Source organism: Polistes dominula, unplaced genomic scaffold (assembly GCF_049000335.1).
Source record: "Polistes dominula isolate Pdom_NZ unplaced genomic scaffold, Pdom_raw_medaka contig_27, whole genome shotgun sequence".
Taxonomy (NCBI): domain Eukaryota; kingdom Metazoa; phylum Arthropoda; class Insecta; order Hymenoptera; family Vespidae; genus Polistes; species Polistes dominula.
Genome location: NW_028300906.1, coordinates 2734961 through 2762354, shown reverse-complemented (window position 1 = coordinate 2762354; position 27394 = coordinate 2734961). Strand labels below are relative to the sequence as shown.

Sequence of the window (27394 nt, the reverse complement as noted above, 5' to 3'; positions counted from 1 at the left end):
CTAATTGGGCCGTGTAACATTAAGTGGGACCGGCAAATGTTCAAAGAGTTTCACGTGGCTTATGAGATGGAGAAAAATAAGGCCCCTCATTCAACAAATGGAAACCCTACCTAAAGAAATGTATAGAAAAAAAAAAAAATTGTTCTTCCATGAAATGAAAAAAAATAAAGAAGTATACGCGTGTATTGCAACATAAGATTAAAGTAACGAAAAAATGAAAAGAGAGAGAGAAAGAGAGAGAGAGAGAGAGATGATATGAAAATCTTATGTGCCAAAGGAATGCATAGCGCTCTTATTGCATACGAAAACGATAATGCGATCTGTTATGGTCGTTTTCAACCCCCGAAGCTTTTTGAATTCGTTGAGTCGAAGCAAACAGGTCGAATCTGAACATTGTCGTGACACAACTATGGGATTTCTTTATTTTCTTTATTTTTTATTTTTTTTTCTATTCCATCCTTTTCATGTTTTCGTGAAAAGAAGAAGAAAAAAAGAAAAGGATACGTTCATAGTAAAAGCACGAGACGAATGTATAAATATTTTCTTACCTAGTTCTTTATTGTATTCTTGGAAATAAGGAAAAAATTTTGGTGTATATGTTTGTGTGTGTGTTAGAAATGAGAAAGAGAGAGAGGGAGAGAGAAAGGAGAGATGGTAAAGGTAATGCAGGTTTAGTTAAAGTTACATCTTCCTTAAAGAAATCGTCTCGTTTTGTAGAAAAAGAAAAATAAGAAGAAAAAAAAAAAGTCAAAAGAAAACACCGTCTTCCTCTTCTTTTTCTTCTTCTTCTTCTTTACCTTAGCAAGGAAAATGGCAAATGCTAAAAAGCTTTTACCGAGATTAGAAGTTTATGAATTTGCAGGTTGTATGTAACATCCCGTGGCATTTCTTTGCCAGAACATTTTCACCTAAGTATTATGGAAGAAGAAAATCTTTGGTTCGATGTTAAAAGATGTAAACAAAAAAAAAAACCAAAGAAAGAATATCAGAAAAATGAAGATAGAAAAAAGAGAAGAGAAGAGAAAGAGAGAGAGAGAGAGAAAGTGTGTGTGTGTGAGTGAAAAGTTCACGTTATTTTCTTTTGATTCAATATTATCATTTCTAATTATAAATTATTCAAAATACATTTAATGGAGAGAATCTGTAGTAGAAATGCTTGGAACGTTGGTATGTATACAACACATATACGTTTACACACATACGTACCCTACCATATACGTGGAATGTTCACGTAATACCTCTTGGCATGTAATATCGACAAGAAGATAAGAGCTACTAATTAGTCTATAGTTTGTAGTAAATTCTGAACAAAAGTAGAAAAGCTAATTGTAAACGAAACAACGTTTCAACCGTATATGTGTTTCATTTTAAATAAATATGTATATAATTATAATATTATTATATATTATCCTATATATAATATTATTATATATATATTAATTATAATATTAGTATATATTATTATATATTTAACGAAATTAATTTCACGTTAAAAATTAATTTTACGTTTAATAATAAATTAATATATAATTTAATGTTTCAAATTTACGTACGATATAATCTCGTATATGTTTTATAATGAAAAAGATTGAAAAATATGTGTACATGTGTGATGTTCTTTTCCATGTATTATAAGGACGAACGAAACGGCGTAAATTTGCGTGTAATCGAAAATTCACGAGGCGTGGGATAACGAGTTCATTGTCGTCGAGTTCGTAAATCTGAAGAAGAAGGAAAAAAAAAAGGAAAAGAAAAAGAAAAAAAAAGATAAAAGAAAATTTAGATTGGCCGAGATCTTTTATAGGAAGTTAAGGAAGAGAAGAAGGAGAAGATAGAAGTGTTCATGGGTAAAACGTGGGCGAGGAAGAGGAGAACGTGGGCGCCCCATTCTGGTATTCCGTTAGGGTTCGGCCTTTGAGAAAAAACAGGGAAGGGACTGGATGGGTAAACGTAGTATCTCTCTCTGTCTCTCTCTTTCTCTCTCTCTCTCTCTCTCTCTCATACTCTGAAAGTACGGTGAACGACTACTACGAACCCAAGGGTTGTCGGACGTCGTTGTCGGGCACGAGTCCAAGTTCTTCGTATACCTGAAAATTACCCGACCAATATGATAACTCCCGACCACTTATGTCTTTTGCCGGACCATTACGGCCCATTGTGCTGACATTACGATCTTTCTACTTCTACTTTATCCACCTTCATTTCTTCTACTGGTAATAGAGGGTAATACTTGAACTAATGTGGTTAACACTAATATTATTTAAATACATTTTCCATTCAATTATTAGTCTACTCCTTTCTTTTATTTTTTTTTAAAGATATAACAACATTTATTATTGTTGAAACTATTGTTAAACATTGCAGAATGATTAAAACAAACGATTCTTGATTATCTGAATATTTGAACTAAGAAAGGGAGACTTTTGACTTAAGAAGTAAAAAGAAAAAATATAAGTAGAAGGGAATATCTCCGTGTCCTGTCTCGGGTTTCAGACGAATGGCGTCTAGGAAAGCAAACCAGAGCGAAACAATTGAAATGGAGGGAACAGATAATAGGAGAAAAGGGAGGTAAGACGAAGATGCTGCTGCAACGTCTTCTCATTGTACCTCACCGCGTGCGGTCCTCGTATTCTTATAAACCTCCTGCTGAGCAGGCAGGCAGGCTGCAGACTGCTGGTCCTCCACCTTCCCCTATGGTTTAGAATCAAACCAGAAGGCCTGGAATTCGTTTCTCGTATTATAACTTATATCTTATATAAGTTTGTTGCTATAGAAACAGCAGCAGCAGAAGCAGCAGACTTTAAAGTTGCCCGACAATGTTGGTAACGGCTTCTACTTCTTCTTATTCTTCTTATTTTACTTCTTCTTTAGGGTGGTCCTACCGATTCTTTCATCTTTTCCTTATTAAAGATTATCTTGATCCAACTATTCGTAATTTAAGTTGGTCATATTAAATTTTTATATTAAATTTAACCAAAGTTTCGTGTGTTTTATATTTTGTTATAAATTATATTAATATGAATCGTTTTTTTTTTTTTAATTCTTGTAAAATTTACTTATTAATTCCTTAAGTTGCACGCTCGAGTTAACTCGAGTGGCGTTGTATTCTTTGCTGCTATGAAAATTTTGATTAATTTTGTATTTTTTTTTAATTTTTTCTTCCAAGACAAAGTTCTAAATTGTATTTATGGCCAATTTTTTTTTTTTTTTAAAAAATTGTCCGTTAAGGGGTTAATATTAATTTGTTTTAACAAACTTTTGGTTCACCCTGATATAATAGGATAACACCACTGAAGCTGTAAAAGGAAATAAAATGAAAAGGTATAACCAAAATTATCGGATATTTTTATATCCAATTCGATCATCCGAATGAAGGAGAGTTGACTCAGAATTTGAAAAAAAAAAAGAAATAAAAGAAAAAAATCGGATTTGAACACGTTAGATAGGAAAATTTGGTTGTAGGTATCGTTTAATGCGGAAAACGAGAGACATCGTATTACTTTCTATTTCCATATCGGCAACGACAGAGGTAGAAAAAAGACACACAAAAAATAGCAGAACGTCGTTCAAAAAAGGCGAGGGGCGAGTTCCGATCAATCGGGGATAAGCTTCAATCCTCCACCCACCCCCACCCACATGGCGATTCGTAAAATCTCGTTAGATTTCATCACCGTCACGTAACGTTTTTTTCCCCCAAATCGAGCGTCCCTGACCCGGGTTCTAATTTGAAAAATCCGATCTGGAATTTTATAGCTGAAAGATAAAAAGAAAGAAATTGTAGAAATTCGATGGAACCTCTACGCCATTAGTTTTTAGAAAAGAAAAAAAAAATTGAGAAAGAAAAGTACTCTAATCGAGATACGAACGAACTGAGCAAGCAAGCAAGCAAGCACGCAAGCAAGTAAGCAAAGTAGTCCTCTCTTTTACTCGCTTGCCTTCATCTTGCACTAGCGTGGAAATCGAGAATGGTACCGGACCACAACGCATCCGGTGAACGCATTAATAAAACCTCCCGCGACACAAATTCCACGAGTGAAATCTTCCTGCAATATGGGCAAGAAGGCGGCGCGCATCGTTTTAATGCCAAGTAAAACCAGCAACCAAGCGAAACCAGTGTGTGTTTGGCTTGTTCGAGAAGACTCGTCGTCGTTCCGCATCCGATAAAAGCTGCTAATGGTCGTGTTTACGTTGACTGCTACGAGTTACAACTAGTAGTAGTAGTATCTACCGTACCTTGATGCTGTTGCTGTTGCTGCTGTTGCTGTTGCTGCTCCCGACCCTCCTCCCCACCCTTCACCCTTCCGGTCCCGTCTATTCATTCACGCTTCAATTACGTTAATCCCTGTTTCTCCTAGTCTCTTTGTCTCACCTATTTGTGAACATATATATCAGCAAACGGTAGCAACGTAGATCAGCAACACGATCACAGCAGTTATAACCTGTAAGAGAGATCGACTACGCCCTTTTCCTTCTTTCGCCGACATACCCGGAGGTCTCCCTCGTCTACACACGTAACACAGACTGGGTAGTATTCATCCTGCGTACGACAAGTATGATTTAAAAGGGGGAAAAGACCTACGGCGGCCGGCTACTACTATCCCGTTCATAAGATACACGAGGATAAGGAAAAAAAAAGAACAGGGAAAATGAATCTATTAATCGATCTATTAAAAACAAAATGAAATTAAATTAAGATTTGAATCGATTTGAAAAGGTTGGCAAATCATTCGAAAATTATTATCAAAAGAAGAATTATTGTTATTTCTCATGAATTTTGTATGAGACGGATGACAGAATTTAAGAACGTTTGACTGACATTTATGATATATACCTCGAAGTATATAAAATACTTGAAAATTATTTAATGATAAATAATGTGTATGTGTGTATATTTCTTTTAACAGTCATCGTGGTTGGTCCTTCGAAATAATGGACATGTTCTTTTAATATAATTTCGTTCGTGAAATCTTTTATGATTCTGGGTCTGGTCAATCTTATGTCGAACAATCATAGTAATCGATGTCATTGGAATTTGGTACTTCTGTTGAATATCGGTTAAATAAAATTAGAGGAGGATGAGGAAGAAGAATAAAAAGATGAAAAGAGGAGAAGCGAGCACGCGAGCAAGTCATGTGAAGAAGATGAGTGTCCTTTATATATAGAAAGAGAAGGAAAGAATGAGATGATGGTGGAGTTAGGGGAGTACCGATTATGTATCTCAATCATGGCAAACTACCGGGGCGGGAATCGGAGAGGCTGCACGTTCTGGCCCGCGGCCGCGACATGTGAGGTCCCCACCGACCTGTCTACCCGTTCTTCTTATATTCCTTTTACCTCCCAACTTCTTTCACGATAAAACAGTGTCTCTCATTCATCCTGTTCACTAAATCCTTTATAACTTCAATTACATTGACTTGACAACTAAGTAATTGTGGATTTTTCAAGGAAACTGATTGCTGAAATCCACAATTACTTAGTTGTCAACCTAATATTATCGTCAAACTTATTTCACATATGTCCCCATAATTATGAAAGTAGTCTAAGTAAGTGAAAATTTTAGAAATCAAACAAAATATGAGTTTATCTCAATTATTTCACACATTATATTATTTGAAAATTAAATTAACAACTTGCCCTACAAAGACGTGACACGCACGTTCAGATGCTTTTGTTTCAAAACTGTGAGCGATGTTACACCACGTGTCACCACATCATCCTATCAACCAATATTGTAAAATGGAAAATAATAGTAAACTCAGTGATATTGTTTCGACAAGTGCAATATTGTAGCGCGCAGTACAACAACAACCGTTAAATTAAATCGTAGGGCAAGTGATTAATTCGATATTGTCAAAAATATGAAATAAAATTAATAGAGTGTTTTTAGAAACCACTTTCATAATTATGGGCACATAATACATTGCTATGACTTGTCAAAAATTGTCAACTATTTTTGTTGTCGTTGGTATACTTTCTAACACGTTTTTATTCACTCTCATCTCACTTTTGCTCTATCATTTTTGTCTTTTATCTTTCTCGTTGATGCTATAAAAAGCTTGCACATTGGTGGATAAAAAAAAAGCGAAACAAAAGCTCGAAGAGAATTTTGTTGAACTTGTGATTAATGATGGCCAACTGTTCTTTTGCTGTCCGTCCTGTCCCTGTTCAAAGTTAAGAATGAGAAAGATAGAAAACATTGTATTACGTATGCGCTCGAATTAACTTTTAAAAAGGGAAACTATGCAGAGTTTGATCTTACCTATTTCCCCTTCCCCCTCATCACCACCACCACTTACGAAAGATAAATGATCGACGAATGAAAAGAAAATGAGGAAAACCTTCTTCTTCTTCTAACCAAAGAAAAGGTTGTATATATATATAGAAATATCGATGATAATAAAAAAAAAACCCAATGGGGAAATTAAATGAAACGAATCAAAAGTGTTAATGGTTTTACTCGTACCGACGATGATGTTTCGTTAAGTTAACGTATTCACGCGATGTGGTAATTATACCTTGGAAAAAGATAACATTGACGATAAATTCGAATACGTTTATTACACGTGACGAGTTCTCTTTTTCTCTTTCATTTTCATTTATTTCTTGTATTTATATAAATTGCATTAAAGGACGAGGGTCCACTTGGAAATAACGAGCTTTACATTGGAGTGTACTTATCCGTGCGTTTATATCTCGAGTCGAACGTTAATTAGAACTTACGGTTTTTACATACGTATACGAGTGGTGTTTGGGCTGGGCTGAGGAGTGAGAGGTAAAAGAAAGAATAAAATACCAACAAAAAAAAATAAAAACCAAAAATTATCGTCAATGATTAACATTAGAAAAAACGTATCCAAATAAAAAAAAATTGGTTTGCCTAAAGAAATGAAAATAAACTTGTCCATGCACAAGTAGGAGGAAAGGGTTAGTAGTCTCATACTTTTTCAATTGGTAAAAAGGAATTGTACGTGTAAAAAAAAAAGAAAAAAAAAGAGCTTTTCTCTCGCACGCGAAAAGTGGCCTGGGATTGGAGTCAACCGGTCTCGGAACTTTGCCAAAACGTTCGTCGTTTCTATCCGTACATGAGTGATATCCACCACCCACGAGAGGATTTGACCGAACCCTTTGTTTCTATTTCTCTCTCTGTCTTTCTCATAAGTATATTTACTCAAACATAAACGTTGTGTATATTTCGGTCTTGTCTAGACTACTACTTGTCTTTTTTAACACCCCCACTCTCAATCCCTGTTACCATTTTAACTTTGTACTGTCTTGTTAGAATTTTTTATACCAATGATAGGCAAACAAACGTGAACGCATGACGAGACAAATTTGATTTTTCTTTTTTGATTCGTACAATTCTCATTTTTATCTACCTAACAATAAATGAGAGATCACTTTGTTACCAGGGGGGGGGTGTAGTTAAGGTAAGGGTTCTTATACACTTTACTCAGAAGTAGAGAATTTCAGTAAGAGTTCGTATAACGTTCGGACAAATGAAAAGGACGATCGAAATCATTCGCTTGTTTCCACGCAACTTTCCTCGTTATTCCCAGGTATTTCTCTCGACGAGAGTACGCTTCAACTGAGTGAAAGAAAAAGAAATAGAGATAGATAGATAGATAGATAGATAGAAAGAGAGAGAGAGATAGAGAGAGAAAGACCAACCCTGTTGGTAGATTTTCTCGAGTGGGTGTTGCTTGCTCTGCTGTACGTTTGGAAGCCGGCTATACAAAGCTTGAAGGCATTTTGAACAAAAGTAAACGCTCCAAGGGCTTTTCTCTTCATCTCTCGATACAAAGTACACTTTTAGTTAGAAACTTAAGAAAATTTTCAACGATCTCATTTCCCATATCTTAATTAAACTACTTTTATTATTATTTTGCGTTCAAATATCCTATTATTCAAAAACAATCCGACACTAACGAGTTTTGTATATCATAATTATCGGTTGAAACAGAAAAGAAAAGAAAAAGAAAAATCAGATTTTACTTGTTTTATGGATAACTCCAAATTCAATAATATAATCTTAAATATTCGACGTAGTATTTAAACAAAAACAAAAAAGAAGAAATCTCGATCATATGGTTCGCATCTGAATAGACAAAACAAGAACGATGATGATGATGATGATGATTTAAAGCTTGCTTTGAAAAAACAGATCTGCTTGTACGTGGGTGGTGGTGGTGGTTAAGGGTTGAAGGAAAGGGGGAAGATAATCGTTATGACAAGAGATAGAGAGGATGGTTTTTCTATTCTTGAGTCTGGAGGATCGTGTTCAACCAGATGCCTTCCCTCTCGATCACCTACGATAATCCAGGAAGGGACAAATGCTTCGCACATGAATACACCATTTGTGTGCTCACAGAGAGAGAGAGAGTGTCCCACGTTTCTCACTTCTCCTCCTCCTCCTACTCCTACCCTTTCTGATCTTACCATCCTACTACTACAACTCTTGCTCGTATCTACGCTTGGCTTCTTTTCTTTTTGGATGTCGTCGAGTTGACCGTGCCCTAGTGCCACTCATGTCGGTATACGTTAAGTACACGGCAGCTGTCGTTGACAAGTGCTAAGCTACGGGCAAAAGGATTGACACTGCACTGCACTGAACTGCACTGCACTGTACTGCATTGCATGCCATGCTACGGGACGGGTACGGCACGGCACGACACTTCACACCACATTTCCACACGCGAATTTATATTAACACCACCACCACTAACACATGTTAAGGTCAAACGTAATTTTCTTCAAGAGGTTTTCTTACCCCCATACCACCGAACACACCCCTCTCTCTCTCTCTACTCGACGATTCATCCTAAACCCCTAACCCCTTTCTCTTTTCCTACCAACTTGATTAAAATCAATTACGGCTGGTAAGTTGCATTTACAAAACAACTTCTCTTTAACACACATACACACATGCTATTTCAATTAATTTTCTAATTCAATCTAGGACCGTGTCGTTTTAGGATTTCTTTTATTATTATTATTAATATTATTTTAATTATTATTTGCATGCGAGATAACCGACGACGAAAGGCTCAATTTAATTATGGGCTAACTGGCAAAAAAAGAAAGAGAAAACAAAAACAACAAAATATAATAATAAAAGGAATATATATATATATACATCAGCTATCTACGTAGGTAAAAGGGAAACGAAAAGGAAGATATATACCGTGTTTCCTCTCGTCACGTGCGTTATTCTGATTTCCGGCTCGGGACAAGCGACTCGTTTAAAGCCGGGGATTCCCCCTTTCCATCTTTCTCTCTCTCTCTCTCTCTCTTCCTCCTTCTCTCAGGGGATAATTCAATCGAGATTTATTCCCAGCCTGTTCTCGGGGCTGGTCAGGAACAGAGGACGCAAAGCACTCTTGACTACGACGAATACAACAGAAAGAGAAAGAGAAAGAGAAAGAGAAAAGAGAGATGAGAGAACGTATTCGGACATTTGAACAGGCCCGGGAGCTTCTCTCTCTCTCTCTCTCTCTCTCTTTTTTTCCTTTTATTTTCCGTTTATCGCTGGCGGCAATATTCCGAAGGGGTGACGTCATATCCTCCAAAGAGAGAGGGGGACACTCACCATCGCAAAATCGAAATCAACTCAAACTCCTCCTCATCCTCCTCATCCTCATTCTCCCACCTCCTCCTACTGTTCCTACTTCTCTTACTCCATTCGGTTTTATTCTTTTTTCGTCACTCGGAACTAGTAGCAGTGAGTATGTACGATGAAACATACACACCGACCGACACAGACACACACAAATACACAAACCAAAGCCATTTTTCGTGATTCGATTGATAATAAGTGAGCGTTATGAATCACATTTGATGTGTGCTTTCTTTCTTTCTTTCTTTCTTTCTTTCTTTCTTTCTTCCTTTCTTTTCTTTTTATCACGTTTCTTCTCCTCCATTTACGTTATTGATTTTTAAGAAATGAGAGAGAGAGAGAGAGAGAATGAACGAATGTACGACGAGAGAGAGAGATAGAGAGAGAGAGAGAGAGATCTGTGGTATCAATCGTTCGTAGTTCTTTCAATTTTGGAGATGGACGAACGTGATATCATCCTAGCTATATTTCGCACAAAATGTCTATTTGCACGGTTCTTCTCTTCTCTTCTCTCTTTTTCTCTTTTTCTCTCCTTTTTTCTCCCCCCTTCGAGTTCGCCAGCCACTTGGAAAATGAAATGAGGAATCTTTCGAATGCAATAGCGCAATTCTTCGATAAACGAAAGAGTCAAAAATAAAAAAATTGGGAGAAACCACAGAGAGAGAGAGAGAGTAAAAGAAGAGTCAAGAAAAAAAGTCATATTTGGGATTAAACAATTTATTAAATTATCTTTTTACTGAAATAAGATGAAGTACCTCGTACGATTATGAAAGTGGTCTAATGGTAAATCAAAATTTAAAATAAAATAATAAATTTATTAGCTATTAAAATGATATAATTTTATGATACGAGAATAAATTATATCCTATATATTATAGTAAATAAATATTATATATTTTAAATAAAGTAATATTATATAATATATAAAAAATTAACTTTAAAATAAATTTATATATTTATTAAATTATATATCATTATATATAATTAGTTAATATAATATATTATTATTAGTATACAATATATACTTATTATAGTATATATATTACAATAGATAAATAATATGTAAAAAAACACTTGAAAAAATCGATTTAATTCGAATGGAATATTAAAAGATGAATGCCTTTTGGTTTTGTGCGTTACAGGTCCACCGGGGAAACCAGGTCCACCGGGTGAGCCAGGAAAAAGGGAAGAAGGGCAAAAAGGAGATCCCGGAGAGCCCGGGCCGCCGGTGAGTACTGCACTCGATCCAAAGCGATCGACTACCAACCACCACCACCACCACCACCACCTATCAACCCCCTTTGCCACCGAAAAGCACGTTTCGTTCCTATACCATCCCATCCCACTTTTCACCACCACCACCACTACCTTTCCCTCGAGCCTATATCGTAGCGCACCAATACACACGCACTTCGTAGAAATGATACAACCGCAAATGCACGAGCATGACTTAGTACAGTAGCCTAACGGTATACACAAGTCCATTCTTAATCGCGTGAACGAGGACGAGAAGATAAAAGGACAAGAAGAATGAAAAAAAAAAAACACAAAAAAAAGGAAGACAGGAGGATGAAGAAGAAGAAGAAGAAAAAGAAGAAGAAGAAGAAGTAGAAGAAGATGAAGATGAAGAAGAGGAGACGAGACGATTATTCTCTTTCTCCATCCGTTCCGCCATTTCTTTCATTTTCTTTCGTATAAATCAAGAGAGATAATACCGGTTATATTTACCAGGTAAAATAGGGATCCTCCTTTTCAACGTTAAAACACTGTGAACAACACCACGTATATTTATAATCCTACAATTTAAAAGATAAAAATGATGATTCGTCTTCGATCTTTTTCTTTCTTTCTTTTCTTTTCTTTTCTTTTTTTTTTTTTTTTTTTTTTTTGCAATGAACGCTTACAAAAATCCTTCTACCGACACCGGAACGTTTTTTTTAACTCTTTGAGGCACCACAGTAGGATTAAAAGTGTCCCACCTTTTTGCACGGTGGAACATTTCCAGTCCCATCTCGAAATATTATTGCAATAGCAATAGCAATAGCAAATGCTTATTTACTCAAAGCAATTGGTTAACTCTTTATTATTAAATTCTTTTTTTGTTTTATGTTTTTACATTATGTAATAATACCTTTTTATTAATCAAAAATATACCAATTTTGTTTCATTTAAAACGTAATCAAATTTCAATGCAACATTTTATTATCTGAAATTCTGTGTCGCAAAGAGTTCATGTTTTTCTCTCGCTTCTTGATATTTTTCAAATGACAGTTGTAGGTTTCAGGAAATTCATGTTAGAGTGACGAAATTGAACAACCAATTTTTCTGGTTTTACTTATAGGTTATACTTAGAAATAACACGAATCATTCTTTTTAATCCAGAATTGTTTAAAAAGCTTACTACCAACCCCCTTTATTATCGCGATTCTCTTTTCTTTACTTTATTTTTCTATTTATCTCTCTTGTTCACTTAGAAATTGTGGTACTCGCTAACCTCGTATCCCAAGATCCTGTGGTCAGAGTCATGTCGTAGTATATATATATACAAGCATACGTGTCGCCCATTGGCCGTGTGCACGTTTGCACGCTGCGGGAATATCTAATTGGCCGGAATAATTATCGGTTTGCTTCCTTAACGGAACGTACTTACGGTGTTTTATTTTTCTTTTTCTTTCTTTTTTCTTTCTTTTTTTATTTTACTTTCTCTCTCTCTCTCTCTCTCTTTTCTATCTTTCGCTTTATTTTTTTTTTTTATTTTCCATACGATCCACACGACAACGATAGGATCACAATCACGACTCGTGGGCACGGAACAACAACAAACGCTTTTGCATGAACGCGAAAGTAAACCACCTTAAAAAATCCCTTTTCCCATAGTAAACGAGTTTTTAATTTGTTATACCCCTTCTTACAGGGTGTGGCCGGGACGCCGGGCAAGAACGGTTTTCCGGTATATTATTTTTTATTTTCTTTCCATTCCTCTATCTATCTATCTATCTATCTATCTATCTATCTATCTATCTATCTATCTGTCTCTCACTCACTCACTGACACATTCTCATATTCTCTCTTTTATCATGTCTTGTAGCTCGTTATCAATCGTTATATTTAATTTCTCTTTCTCTTTTTGTATTATCATCGTTTTATGTGATTGCAAATCATCAAATTCAATTGTTATTTATCATCATGCTGAAAAATTTCTTTTCTTTAGCTTTGATCTATTGAAACTACCCCTCATCCTCAATCTACCCCTACAATCATCCTCCTCAGCTTTATTTTCCTCATCGAACCAATTCTCTTTTTTTCTGTCTTTTCTTTTCATTTTGTTTCTTCTTTTTTTTAATTTTTTTATTTATTTATTTCTATCTCTTTCTCTCTATCTGTTATTTTATTTTATTTTATTTTATTTTTTTGATTCATATTTTTTTCAAAGCAATTTCATATAAAAAATCTCAAATACTTTTCGCCTATATTCTATATGACAATTTGTCTGTATAATTTCCAAATACGTTGGCACGTTTTGTAAAATTGGCAGCGGAAGTGTAATATTCGCATAACAGCTTATTATAGGTGTCCAATACGAGATTTTCCCTGTATTCTCTCTCTCTCTCTCTCTCTCTCTCTCTCTCTCTCTCTCTCTCTCTCTCTTCTCTCTCTTTCTCTTTCTATTGGACGCATCATCATCCTCATTGATATCTCTATATATGATAATAATATATTGAACGTTGATATGCTATTATTACTACTACTACTACTACTACTCGATATTATTACGTGTCGATCAATAAACCAAACGGTTCGCGAATGTTAATATCAATCGTTGGAACATTTTAAAATAAAAAGAAATAATATATATATTTAATTAAATTTAAATCAAAAGAAATATTATTTTTATTTGATCATCATTATCGAAGTTTGTTTGATTTTGAATAATATTATACAAAGATACCATCTGGTTTATCACATTGATAAGTTCAAAATAAACGATTCATTTAATATTTTCATATTAACTATTTCTATTTTATTAAATTAAAATCATTTGATTAAAAATAAACGATACGTTTAATATTTTCATATTCACTATTTCTATTTTATTAAATCAAAATCATTTTATTTATTAAAAATAAACGATTCGTTTAATATTTTCATATTAACTATGTCTATTTTATTAAATTAAAATCATTTGATTAAAAATAAACGTCTCGTTTAAAACCTCTTTCTTTAATATTTTTTCATATTCACTATTTCTATTCCTTTTTTATTTATTTATTTTTTTTTTATCTTTAGTCAAAAAATATTGGTGGTATCGATCATAATCGTTGTTGGATAACTGATATAATTGATAAACGCGAAGAAGCATTAAACCGTGAAATAATACCGATAATAACACAACCGAACACCACACATGATGAGGTTGACGTAACAGCATCGTCATTCGAATTACCAAGCTAGGATAGGCTAGGCTAGGCTAGGTAACTAGTCGGCCATGACTTGCGCTGCCAATATTTGAATTTTACGTTTAAAAGGACCACGTTTAAAACGAGATATCAACGAGATTGGTATAACATTGAATTTAACAGCCGTCGTATTTGGATACGCAGTGTATGATTATTATCGTTCTCATACATTTACCTTTGCAATGGTGGTCTCTATCTCTGTCGCGTTTGCTCATCCTACTTGCATATATATATATACATATGTGTATGTATGTGTTTAAATATGTATATACATGCATACATGTATATATATTTATTATATAAATTCTATACATATTACGTCAAGGAATGATATATCTTCAAGGCTATATGATTTTTTCTTTTTTTTTTATAAGCCCACACGAATTTTCATTTTCTTTCGTTCGTCGTTCAAATGTTATTAATAATTAAGAACATTGGTTAATAAGTATCTTCTTTCAGGGACCAATCGGTTTGGACGGACCTAAAGGAGATCCGGTAAGTTTAGAAAAATCAACATATCTACAAATTATCAATGTCTTCGACTAATTCACAAGAACGATATTTAATATAATTTCTTTTTTAATTTACGTTGGAAAAAATATAATAATAATATCTGTGTATATAGATATAGTGCCTAAATATAATAATATAGAATTTATTATTGTATATATTATTATTATTATTATTATTATATTTTAGATATTATTCTATATTACTATATTTAGTATAATGATAATATTATATTATGTAATATTATCTCTAATATTATATAAATATAATATTAAAAATTTATAATATAATATTATATAAATCTAATATTATATAAATTCTATAATATAATATTATTATTATAATAAATATAATAATATAGAATAGTATCTAAAATATAATAATAATTATATTATATAATATTATCTATTATTATATAAATATATAATATTAAAAGTTTATAATATAATATTATATAAATCTAATATTATATAAATTCTATAATATATTATTATTATTATACTAAATATAATAATATGGAATAGTATCTAAAATATAATAATAATTATATTATATAATATTATCTGATATTATATAAATATATAATATTAAAAGTTAATAATATTATCATTATACTAAATATAATAATATAGAATAGTATCTAAAAAATAATAATAATATACAATAATAATAATATCTAATATAGAAATAACTAAATTTTTTATAATATTATCGTTTAATTTGATAAATATCATGAAATTCACATTTTGACGGGAAATTTAACGCGAGATCATCATACGTGTGATCTTGTAATTTGTAAGTACATACATACATACATACATAAATTGAAATTAGGATTAAAAATGAAATTAGGATTAGGTGGATAGAATTATTAGGATGAAAATATTTGTCATTGGCAAAACAATTTTTGTCACTCTCTTTTTTTTTTGTTGTTAGTTGTTGTTGCTGTTGTTGTTGTCGTTCGGACAAGGGTAAAATCCAATTTGTATGTCATTCGGCGGACACCTCTTGTGTCTGGTTACGTGATCGAAGATATATCGTAACAAACAAAATGCAACAGGTACCAAAGGATCGAATAAATTTCATTAAACGTCGATCACACCCTACCTCCCCTCTCACTTATTTTAGCTACGTCCGAGAAAAATCTGTCCCCTCATTCCCCCCCCCCCTCTTCCCTGCGAACGAGAGAGAAACGTCGAAATAATGAAATAAAAAAAAAAAAATAAAACAGAGGACATGTTCTCTACCTTGTTGACAGCTACCAGCACCACCACCACCACCTCTGTCGACAATCTGACGTACATTTGTCCACTTTCCTTCCTCCCCTTACTGATATATATGTATGTGTATGTGTGTAACAGCAGCAGCAGCAGCAGCAACGTGTACAAAAGCAATAGAAAGACTTATCACGCTGGTCGTCGTAGTCGTAAGGGCCATTTTCGAAGTGCGAATTTACCAGAGGATAAATCTGATATACGAGTGACATCCCGTCGTGTCTGTCCACCTACTCTTTCTCACTTTCTCTATTTTTTGTTGTTTTTTTTTTTTTCTTTCGAAAAACAAATTGAAACTTTTCTATGGGGAAACACACGAATATCGTATCATTTGATTGGTTTTTATTTAAAAAAGAAAAATACAAAAAAGAAAGAAACATATAAAACGTTATCAACGTTGCATACAAGAAAAGTAAAAAAGGAAAAAAGAATTTAATCTCTTTCTATGTCATTGGTAAACAATTTATTGTATTTTCTACCACCCTGTCACCGGATAAAAACAATTTCGATTGATTTAAATTAAAAAAAAAAAAAAAGGAATGAGGGGAGGAAAGAAAAAAAATGATGCAATAACTCGAATGAGAGAGTGAGTGAGACATAGAAAATAGGTTCAGGTGTTTCTATTTTAAAATAACATACCCAGAAAAAAAATATATATATGTATATGTATGCAGCAATGTTGTTTCCATGTAACCATGTTTTTAATCCAAGAGAAAAAGATGATACCAACAAGGTGTAATCGAATTTTGTTTTGACCATTGGAACGATGACAGAAGACAGTGTCATACCAATCATAAATTTACGAATGTGTATTATAGAAAAATACCTAGAAAGAAACGATCGTTTATGGAGCTACTTTTCTATGTATTACGTATCCATCTATTCATCTATCTATCCATCTATCTATCTATCTATCTATTTCTTTATCTTATTGAGGAACGATGGATACCCAAAGCATCGTAGTTTCCGACCCGTATAAACAAACGGAAATTGGAGAGACGAGTGCATCGCAAATATTCCTAGATATTTGTCTTTTCGATGGACAAAGGATATAGAAGAAGAAGAAGAAGAAGAAAACGATGAGAAGGAGAAAATGAGGAAAGAAAGAAAGTAAAAGAGAGGAACAAAAATAAAAAAAGACTTTGATCGACTGACTCAAAGGTGTACCTCTTTGCTTCTCTCTCTTTCTCTCTCTCTCTCTCTTTCTCTCTCTTTCTCTTGCTCACTACGTACACAAACCTGCGGAGCTGACCAACCGACAGACCATGCAAACTATGGATTGTATACTTAGGTGCTTAGCCCATTCCCCCGAAAAGCTCGCCAACAACCTTTCCCCCCACCTCTTCCTCTTTTACCTAAAAAAAGAATCGGACCAAGTTATTACCAGAAAATTCGACGTTGAAATGTTTACCAATCTTTACCTACTATTATCAATACCAACTTTATCATATTTGGTTCACATTTGTTAAAAATTTAATTACACCATCCCCCCTTCCAACTCTTTTTTTTCCTCATGTATGCATACATTATTAAACAAACCCAACGATCAAAACCTGTTTTACTTTTAATTTCTTTCATTTTGTTTTGTTTTTTTACAATATTATATATTTGTCGAATAAAATTTGGAACTTTAGAAAATAATTATGTTGAAAAAAAGGGCAACATTTTCTAGTAAGGTTGTGTGTTACGTGTGAACTTAACTTAAGCGGTATTTCTTTTAATTATCTCTCATTTCACGTTTACCGTTGTTCATTTGCAGGGTCGACCCGGTGAGAAAGGGCAAAAAGGAGAACTAGGAAGCCCTGGTTTTGATGTCTTCTCAGCAGTAAAGGTACCTTACAAAACTACGTAAATGTGTGTTTCTCTCTTTTTACATGCACACAAATATATTTATATATATATAAGATGTGAGAATGTGCGTGTATATAGGATTTACATATAACAACGACACCCCAAGGATTTGGCACACGGAAAGGAAGGGTTTTAACGTGAAAATGTATCGCTTTCTACGCTCTTGTCGCTCGTTTCCTGCCCTTTAGAGACCGATCTGCTAAATTCTCATTCGCGTTACCTACAGTACCTATGTTCGTACCTACGTTCGTACCTACGTACTTACGTACATTTCTTCCTTCCTTCCTTCCTTCCTTCCTTCTTAGCGTAAAGCTATGGTGGTGTATGCACCTGGGAGTTACAAGGTACCACTGTGAACTTGTGAAAACCTCCGTTAAACTATTCAAAAAGGTAAAATACTTTACGTGTAACGCGAGTTAAGCGATACATCTTTTCACGTTGAAAAATGTGTTTTCTTAAACGGATAAAAAAAGAAAAAAAAACAAAGATTTTTTTCAAATATAATTTCTTTTTCATTTTATTAAATAATTTCTTCTATCTTTTTTTTTTCTTTTTTTTTTTTTTGTTTGTTAATTTTATCAAAAAATAAAAACGTTCTTGCAGCATCCTATGTAAGGATAAAGAAAGATCAAAATGAAATAACATTTTAATGTATGTTTTTTTTTTTTGTACATATCGAGCATACTAATTGTCTACTTTGATATTTGTTTTTTGTTTTGTCATACTTTAGAGAAGAGTATATATTTTTTTTTGGGGTTAGAAAAATCAATTTTATAACAAACAAACAAAAAACACAACTCGCGACATTTGTCAAATTTCATATTATTTTGTATTATATTTTTAACAACGATCGTTACGAGCCTCCTCCTCCTCCTCCAATACCAGAGAATATTATTGGATAATATTATATATATATGTATATTTATACATCTAAATGTATGTTTGTTTTTGAAGATAAGGAAAATTAATAGCCCATAGTTATCAAGAGAACAAGAGGTCTCGCGTAAACGACTAGTCGTAAAATTGCAATCGGCAGAATTTATTCCCTCTATCTTCCCCCCCTCTCCTCTCTCTGTCTTTCTCTCTCTCATTCATATTATTATGTGAAATCTAACAAAATAGGAAGAGTAAAACGTAATCGAAAATAAGCTGAGTAAATTGGCCCAATACACATTCAATATTTTATCATTTCTATCTCAATGCTCGTATCGATCGATTGTTAAAAACATTAATCGTCGCTTCGTCGATTATTATACGAATAACACATTTACGTTTTATCATTTTTTTCATCACCATCATCATCATCATCATCATCATTATCATTATCATCTTTTTCTTCTTCTTCTATAATTTAACTTTGATCTTTGTCTATCTATCGTTCTATCACTTTATCTATTTCCCCACGTAAAAATATATTTCTATATAAAACACATTGCGAACGAAATCATTTAATATATTATTGTATATATTTTAAATCCCATAAAATTATTTTTTTTTTTTAAATATTATTCAAATACTTTTCAATCAATTGAACACACACGTCTAACAAATGATTACTTATAATTTTCACAAAATAATTAATTTTTCTTTAAAAACCATCTCATCAAGTACAATGATATCGTTTGCAACAACTGATAAAACTATCATAATCTATAAAAAAAAAAAAAAGGAAAAATTAACAAAGAAATATTTTTATATTCATTCGCAATGTGTTTTAAACGTGGACGAAGCGGCTTAATTAATTAACATAAATAAATATAATAAATATAAATAAAAAACAAACAAAAAAAAAAGAAGAACAATCCCAATGAATGTTCCATTGAACAGTCTCCGATATGTAGACTGACAAAAATGTAGATAATTTTGACAAATAAAATAAAACATGTTTCCTTCCACCTACGGGTCAATGCACAGGGATTGGGGTTAAAGAGGTCGGTGACGACCCTCCGTGGCGGGACACTAGGATATGCGGAAATCGTCGCTCTGAAGGTAAACCGGGCCTCTTCCGTAAGCCGACACGTGCTGCTCGTGTCACTTTCTTCAGGATCTTCTTCTATCTCTCTCTCTCTCTCTCTCTCTCCACACACACACAAACACATACATACACAACCATATATACCACACATACGTTCTTTTTCTCCATTTCTTTATTTTTTTTTTCTTTTCTTTTACTCCAACATATCACGCAACATAAAACTTCTTTCTTTACTTCCTTTTTCTATTATTTTTTTTTTTCTTTTTTCTTTTTTCTTTTCTTTCTATCTCTTTTTCTATCTCTCTATGTTTTAGTTTCTATCTCATTTCACAATATCACGAATCACAATATTCACTTATTACTACCATCACTTACAACACCATCACCAACACCTATTACTACTACTATTACTACTACTATTACTACCATGTTCACCATCGCCATAAACAAACAAACAAATCTTTCTAAACATCATCCCCTTTTTGTATATTGTACATTTTGTTAGAAATATTTTTGGTTGTTGTTGAGACGAAGCCATAATCATCATTCCCATTCCGAGTAAAACTGAATCATCATTATTCCTGTTTTTCGTAATATTATTTAGACGTGTTGCCTTATCATATTACGGTGCTTTCGGTGTAGCGTATTATTCTTCGTTGGTTATTTTTTTGTTTTTGTTTTTTCTATGGTTGGAAAATACAAAGATGAATTGAATCGATTTTCATTTTATTTTAAAGAAGAAACCAAAAGACAAAGCTTTGTTTCTAAATTTAATTCGTCAAATTTATATTTTTCAATAAAATCTTTATTTATTATTCTTACGAATATTATTATTATTATTATTATTATTATTATTATTATTATTATTATTAGTATTATTATTATTATTTGATCGTTGATAATAAGACGAATAAATTATACGATGATCATCTTTGGATTTTCTATTATACTTTGGTTTTTTATTTTTTTATTTTTTATGTATTTTAATTTTTGGTAATGGTGTTCCTTCTCTATTCTTATTTTTTCTTGTTTTTTTTTTGTTGTTGTTGTTGTATTTTCTTGTTTTACAATTTAAGTTACAGTATTTAGGTATATACCTGGGCATGCCGCGGATTATGGAGCGAATAAATGAAAAAAAAAAAAACAAACAAACCTAAGATAATATTCCCGCAAATAAAATGTAGTTATCATTGTTATTCTAACCCTTATATCCCTTTTGCCCTGAATTACCTTTTATTCAAATCTACACCCTCCGCCCGCCCTCCCCTCCCCTCCCCCTCCCCTTTCCTCGCCCCGATCAAAACAAATCCTAAAGTTTCTTCCAATTTTTTCCTTTACTTTCACAATCATCTGATCTCTCGGATGATGGTGAAAAGATCGATGGATAAACAAAGAAAGAAAATTACCACGATCTAACAACACGTTTCGAAGATCTTTTCTTTTGTTTTTTTTTTTTCCCCCATATTACCACCAACCAAAAACCACCAACCACCGACCATTAAGTTTTGCCGTTCAGTAGCGATTTGGTTTTTACCCGTAGTTGACGTACTTCTAGGGACTACAGGAGCAGGGGCACAATATATCGGCGCAAACCATCATACAACTGAAAGTAAGTGCGCCTGCTCTTCATTTTCTATTATCCTATTATCCCCATAAACCCAAATCCCCTTTCTATATCCAATTTTCTTTTCTTTAAGAAATAAAAAGTAATAAGAAAAAAAAATAATGAAAAGAATTAACCTTTTGAGTGCTATGGACACATATATGCGTTTGATAAAAATTACTAATCTAAGTTGTTCGATGCAAATATAGAGCATAGTGTTTGTTAATATTAATGTCAAATAATAATTTTATAAAATATATAATATATAATTTTTATATAATTTATATTATATAATATAATTTAATTATTAATATAAAAATATTTATAAATTATATATTACATAATATAAATAAAATATATCAATATAATAGAAAATATAATAAGTATAAAATACATAGTAAAATAAAATATATAAATTATATATTATATAATATATAATTTATAAAAATATTATTATATTAATAATTAAATTATATTCATTTAAAAAAACTTTAATTATTAAATATAATTTATTATTATTGTAAAATCTAGTTAATAATAAATTATTCTATTCTTACAAAACATTGTAAGTAAAAGTATTCAGCACTTGAAGGGTTAATAATATAAATTATTGTTATTATTTCTTTATAAATATAAGAAACAATTATTAAATTATTTAAAAAAAAGAAAAAATTAAATTAATAAAAAGGAAATAGAATAAAGAATTCATAATTCGTTCGACTTTTCGATAATACACGTAATTTTGTACGATTGATATTGCAAGAGAAATGAAAATATTGATCATTTCGTCGTGTTGACTCGAGTTAAAAAAATATCTATAATATATTATCTATTTATATAATATCTTTTTTGAGTTATCGGAAAATTCTTATCTGATGATAAAGGCCTATATGATGTTACTTGAAACATCAAGGAAAGTCAGACAAGAAAAAGATCTTTTTATGCATTTTTCTAGTCAACGCTATTTTATCTTTCTATCATGTCGGAACCTTTTACGGTTATACACGTGTACGTATGCATGCATGTATATATGTATGTATGTATGTATGTATGTATGTATGTATGAATGTGTGCATAAATGTGTGTGTGTGTGGTATCTACCTCGCGTAACGTGCCTTCTCTCTTTCTCTTTCTCTTTCTTTCTGCTCGTCGAATAAATTTACTTTAAAACGCGTTGAACGTCGTGCCACGATGGTAAAAAAAAAAAGAAAAAAAAGAAAAAAGGAAAAAAAAAGAAAAAAAAAAAAAAGACAAATTTTATTTCGTTGTGAAAATATTATATAAAAAGGAAGGTAGGATGGAAAAAAAAAAAAAACCGTTTTGTGAGCTCAAAAAGTCGAACGAAATGAGTAGTAGTATATAATATATAAAAGAGGAGTACGTATAGGAAAAGAAAGAAAAAAAAAAAAAGAAATGTTTAAAAGTGAAGAAAGAAAAAAACCTTGGGTGTATTCTTAAGTCTTTCACTCGGTGAAAAATTATGCTAATTATTTACGGACTAATACGGCTTAAACGTTACTCCTGCGTACATTCATAATTTTTTTCTTGTCTTTTTTTATTTTTTTTTTTTTTTTTTTTTTTTTTTTATTATTTTTGTACAACCTTCTTTCTGAGAAACTCGTTTTTAACCGGTGGAAAATAACCATAAAATAAACACATTCAAAATCTTCCTATACTCTCTCTCTCTCTCTCTCTCTTTCCTTTTTTATTTTTACAAAAAAAATATTAAAAAAAAAAAAGAAAAGAAATTTTATACCCCACCTTGTATTCCATCTTCTCAAATTGTGGTTTCTCTATTCGATAAAAAGAAACAAAAAAAAGGAAACCAATCTTTCTATCTATCTCTCTCTCTCTCTCTCTCTCTCTCTCTCTCTCTTTTTGTGGTTTCTCCCTTTTTTCTCTCTCACACATTTTTTTTCTTTTTTTTTTCTTTAACTTTCTTACTTTCTCTTTTTCTTCCTTTCTCTCTCTCTCTCTCTCTCTTTCTTTCTTTCTTTGTCTATCTTTCTCTTACTCACTCACTATTATATGTCATTTCCCTTCCCACCATATATATATATATATATATTTTTTTTTTAATCTTGCATGTGTATCTACGTTTAGACACGATGGTTCACTTAAAATCAAACGCAATCGTATGAAACGAACGTGTTCTGCTGCATATATCGTTGCATGAATGCATTTACGATAGATAGTAGTTTATACGTTATCCTTTAAATTTCCTCCGGCTACTTGCATCATGCATATTCCTATGCATATGTATATACGTACGTATGTATATATATATATATCTCTTCTATGTATGTATCATCTATGCATGCATTTAGGTATATGTTTATATATTCTTGAAATGATTGCAATGCAACTGTTTGTATGTATGTATGTATGTATGTGTCTTTATGTATATTTTTAGCGAATGTAAAATAGCGTAAAACTCGTGCTTTGCAGAAATGCATGTTTTCTTTTGGTAATGGCACTTTGTGAATTACTCATAGAAAAAAAAAAAAAAAGAAGGAGAAAAAAGGTTACCTAGCTATTTATCTATCTTCCTATCTCCATTTTTGGTAGTGTCTCCCTCTACCACCAGCTTTTCCATCATTTTAAAAATAAAAAATAAAAGAAAAACAAAAAAGAAACTGAGGAAAGAAGATCAAAATGAAGACGAAGAAGAAGAAGAAGAAGAAGAAGAAGAGGAGGAAACGAACGTTCGTAGAAAATATTCCTGAGGTAGTAAACGCGTAGAAAAAAAAAAAAAAATTAAAACTCCGAATTATTTTAGACCTTTTATCGTAGAAAAAGAAAAAGAGAAAAAAATAGATAGGTAGCTGAGAGAAGGGAGGGAGGGAGGGAGGAAGGAAGGAAGGGTTGAAGTAACTAGTAACCCAGGAACGAGTTAGTTTTGCTCATTAACGAAATCACGTTATGGAAAAATTACTGGAACAAGGTTCTTTATGAAAATTCCATTGTTCTATCTGTTTTTTTTATTTTGTTGTTGTTGTTATTTTTTAATCGATACAAATATGAATCCACGTATTTGTTGATTAACACACGAAGGAATAATTAACAACGAACGTTCGTTCAATTAATTTTCTGCATGTGCATTGCATAATTTTCTGCAAAATGTATCATCAAAATGATGTCACATTTGCAAATGCGCATGATTTATCGTCTTTGTCTTCTTGTAATTATATTATTTTCTTTTTCTTTCTATTATGTTGTCTTTCTTTTTATATTTCTTTTTATTTTTATTTTTTCTAATATACAATTGGCTATTCGTTCAAAACACCTGCGAACTATCGAATGAAGTATATTTTCCAAGGGCAATGGCAGAGCATCTTCAACCATCACCATATCACCTCATCACTATATTCACCATCATCACTAACCCAACCACTACTGTCAGAACTCAACTACTACCACTACTATTATCAAAAAACTACACAACAAGCATAATCATAATCAGGCAAACGTGCATGTCGTATTTTCCGTGCGTGGAACTCAATTCTCTTGTCCTATGTATCACAGATCTCTTCCCATAGACTAAGCCAGAAGCAGCAGCAGCAGCAGCAGACACACCCATAATCAAACACAAAACGCACACAAACACACACATAAATATACACATATTCATGTGGGAAGTTATCTTCTACGATAGATATCAGGGTGATCCATCCTCGTTTCCTCGACCACCGGTATGTTGTATTTGACATACGTACATGGTACCATAGCGTGCCCATACCCATATTATCATCATCGCCAATACTCGTGTATATTCGTCGTCTTTCACGTCTAATCTCGTTACAGGACTCTGTATCCTTAACTGTTCGTAATTCTCTCTCTCTCTCTCTCTCTCTCTCTCTCTCCTCTCTTTCATTTTCCACAATCTATGAGAGATTGAAATTTGTTCATTCTGTATTTTCATCTATGTTGAGTACTATTAACATATATATAATTATATTATATTATTTATTATTTATATTCTTATTATATTTATATTATTATTATAATATATTATAATATTAATAATTATAATAATAACTAATAATATAATTAATAATATAATAATAATAATAATATATTAATATTATATAATATATATTATATATAACTATATATTATAATATAATATATTTTATTATTATAATTATATTAATAATATTTTTATAGTTTATATATAATATAATATAATATTATATTATATTAAAATAATATTATTTAATATTATAGAACAATATAATATTATTATTAATATATATATATATATATATATATATATATATATATATATGTATACCCTATCTACTGAAGTTGAAAAAATGTCACACAAAATAAACAAAAATTTCATTATGATCGGTTCAGTAGTTTCAAATTTCATTAGAAACCAACAATGTGGCACAAAATTTTGATATAATAAAAAAAGATATTTATTATTACCATACTGAACGATATTATTTAATATCCACGTTCGATCGAATACGTCGCTGCAGGATTTAATCGATCCTTTTTATTGATCTCAAACTCGATTAATCCACGATCGGTATATATAACATTCATTCCCTTCTTTCTTTTCTTTTATTTATTTATTTTTTTGTTTCTTCTTCCTCTACTACTTCTTCTTCTTCTTCTTCTTCTTTTTCTTCTTTCTTTTCATATCATTTTTTATTATTTTTCTTACTCCATGGGATTTTAATTACATGCCGAGAAAGACGTACTTTATATTTATTATATATAGAAGATCGTCGTCGTCTTCGTCGTTCACTCGCGCATCAGTTAATTACCGGTTATATTCCTCTCTCTCTCTCTCTCTCTCTCTCTTTTTCTCACACACACAGACCCACACACACACATACATACAATATTCTTAGACGTAGGAGATCTCTCATTCGTCTCAGGTAACACATTCGAAATAATCTATAAAAGAGAGAGTGAGATAAATAAATAAATAGTTTTCAGTCAGCCCTTTTTTTTTATTAATTAGTCGAGGAAACAATTCACCTCAGAGTTGATAAACTTGGGAACAACGCACGGATTGATTTCCACGCACGGTTTTTTTTTTGCCCCACACATTTTCTTTTTTTTTGTTTCTTTTACCTATCTTTCTCTTTTTTTTCTTTTTTCTATTCCAATACACGAGAAAAACAACACGTCCATTTTCTATTTCTTCCCACTTATCTTCTCTTTTTCTCTCTCACTCACTCACTCACTCACTCTTATCTACTTTTCTTCTTCTTCTTTTCTTTTTCTTACTTTCTTTACGGTCAACCTACTACAACATCGTCGTCCCTTGGTCCCTTTTTTCCTGTTCCATCCATCCATCCATCCAACCATCCATGGCACAAAACCAACGACCATCGAGAGACACTCCTTGTCGAGGGGCTCTCGCATAAGAAGAAAACCCTAACAACGTAACACTCTTGGGACGTAACAGGGTGAACCAGGAGAACCTGGGCCACCGGGTCCACCAGGTCCACCAGGATCGGAGGGTCTCCCAGGACATGAAGGAAGACAAGGGATTCCTGGTGAAGTTGGATCACCAGGTGAAAAGGGTGCGCCTGGACCTATTGGTCCTATTGGTCCATCCGGTATTCCAGGACTTTCTGGTCCTAAGGTAAAATTATTTCATTTGTTTTTGTTCTATCTTTCACTTTCGAGATTTCATAAGCATTGACATTTTCTACCCTCATCGTTCCGGTATTTAATATATATATATATTTATACTTAATTTAATATAATAATAATTAATATATTAATTATTATATATTATTATATATATATATATATATATATATATATATATAATTTAATTTATATTTATTTTATTTAATTTAAACTACATCTTTAATATAATTTATATATAATATATAATATAATATATATTTATATATATATATTTTAATTTAATATAATATATATATATATATATATATACAGATATATATTGACGTTGGAATATCGATTATCGCGTTACATCTCGATATATATACTACTATATATATATATCTACTGTACCATCTACTCTCTTAGTTAATCCTCTTTAATAACTTTATTAATTTATCTTAACAATCTTGACGATCCTCTACTCCTCCTCCTTTTTTCTCATATTTTTCTTCC

General features: G+C 32.0%; 2 protein-coding genes across 4 annotated transcripts in view; one reads left to right on the top strand and one right to left on the bottom strand.

The window, feature by feature from the left end:
* Positions 1–27394, bottom strand: part of LOC107072668 (putative peptidyl-tRNA hydrolase PTRHD1) — a 155267-nt gene that overhangs the window by 93591 nt on the left and 34282 nt on the right. The window lies entirely within an intron of this gene.
* Positions 1–27394, top strand: part of LOC107072667 (uncharacterized) — a 151558-nt gene that overhangs the window by 91432 nt on the left and 32732 nt on the right. The window contains 7 exon segments of the mRNA XM_089179502.1: positions 10756–10841; positions 12528–12563; positions 14530–14565; positions 17614–17685; positions 19620–19694; positions 21236–21289; positions 26712–26891. Coding sequence (XP_089035628.1) covers positions 10756–10841; positions 12528–12563; positions 14530–14565; positions 17614–17685; positions 19620–19694; positions 21236–21289; positions 26712–26891 — 539 coding nt within the window.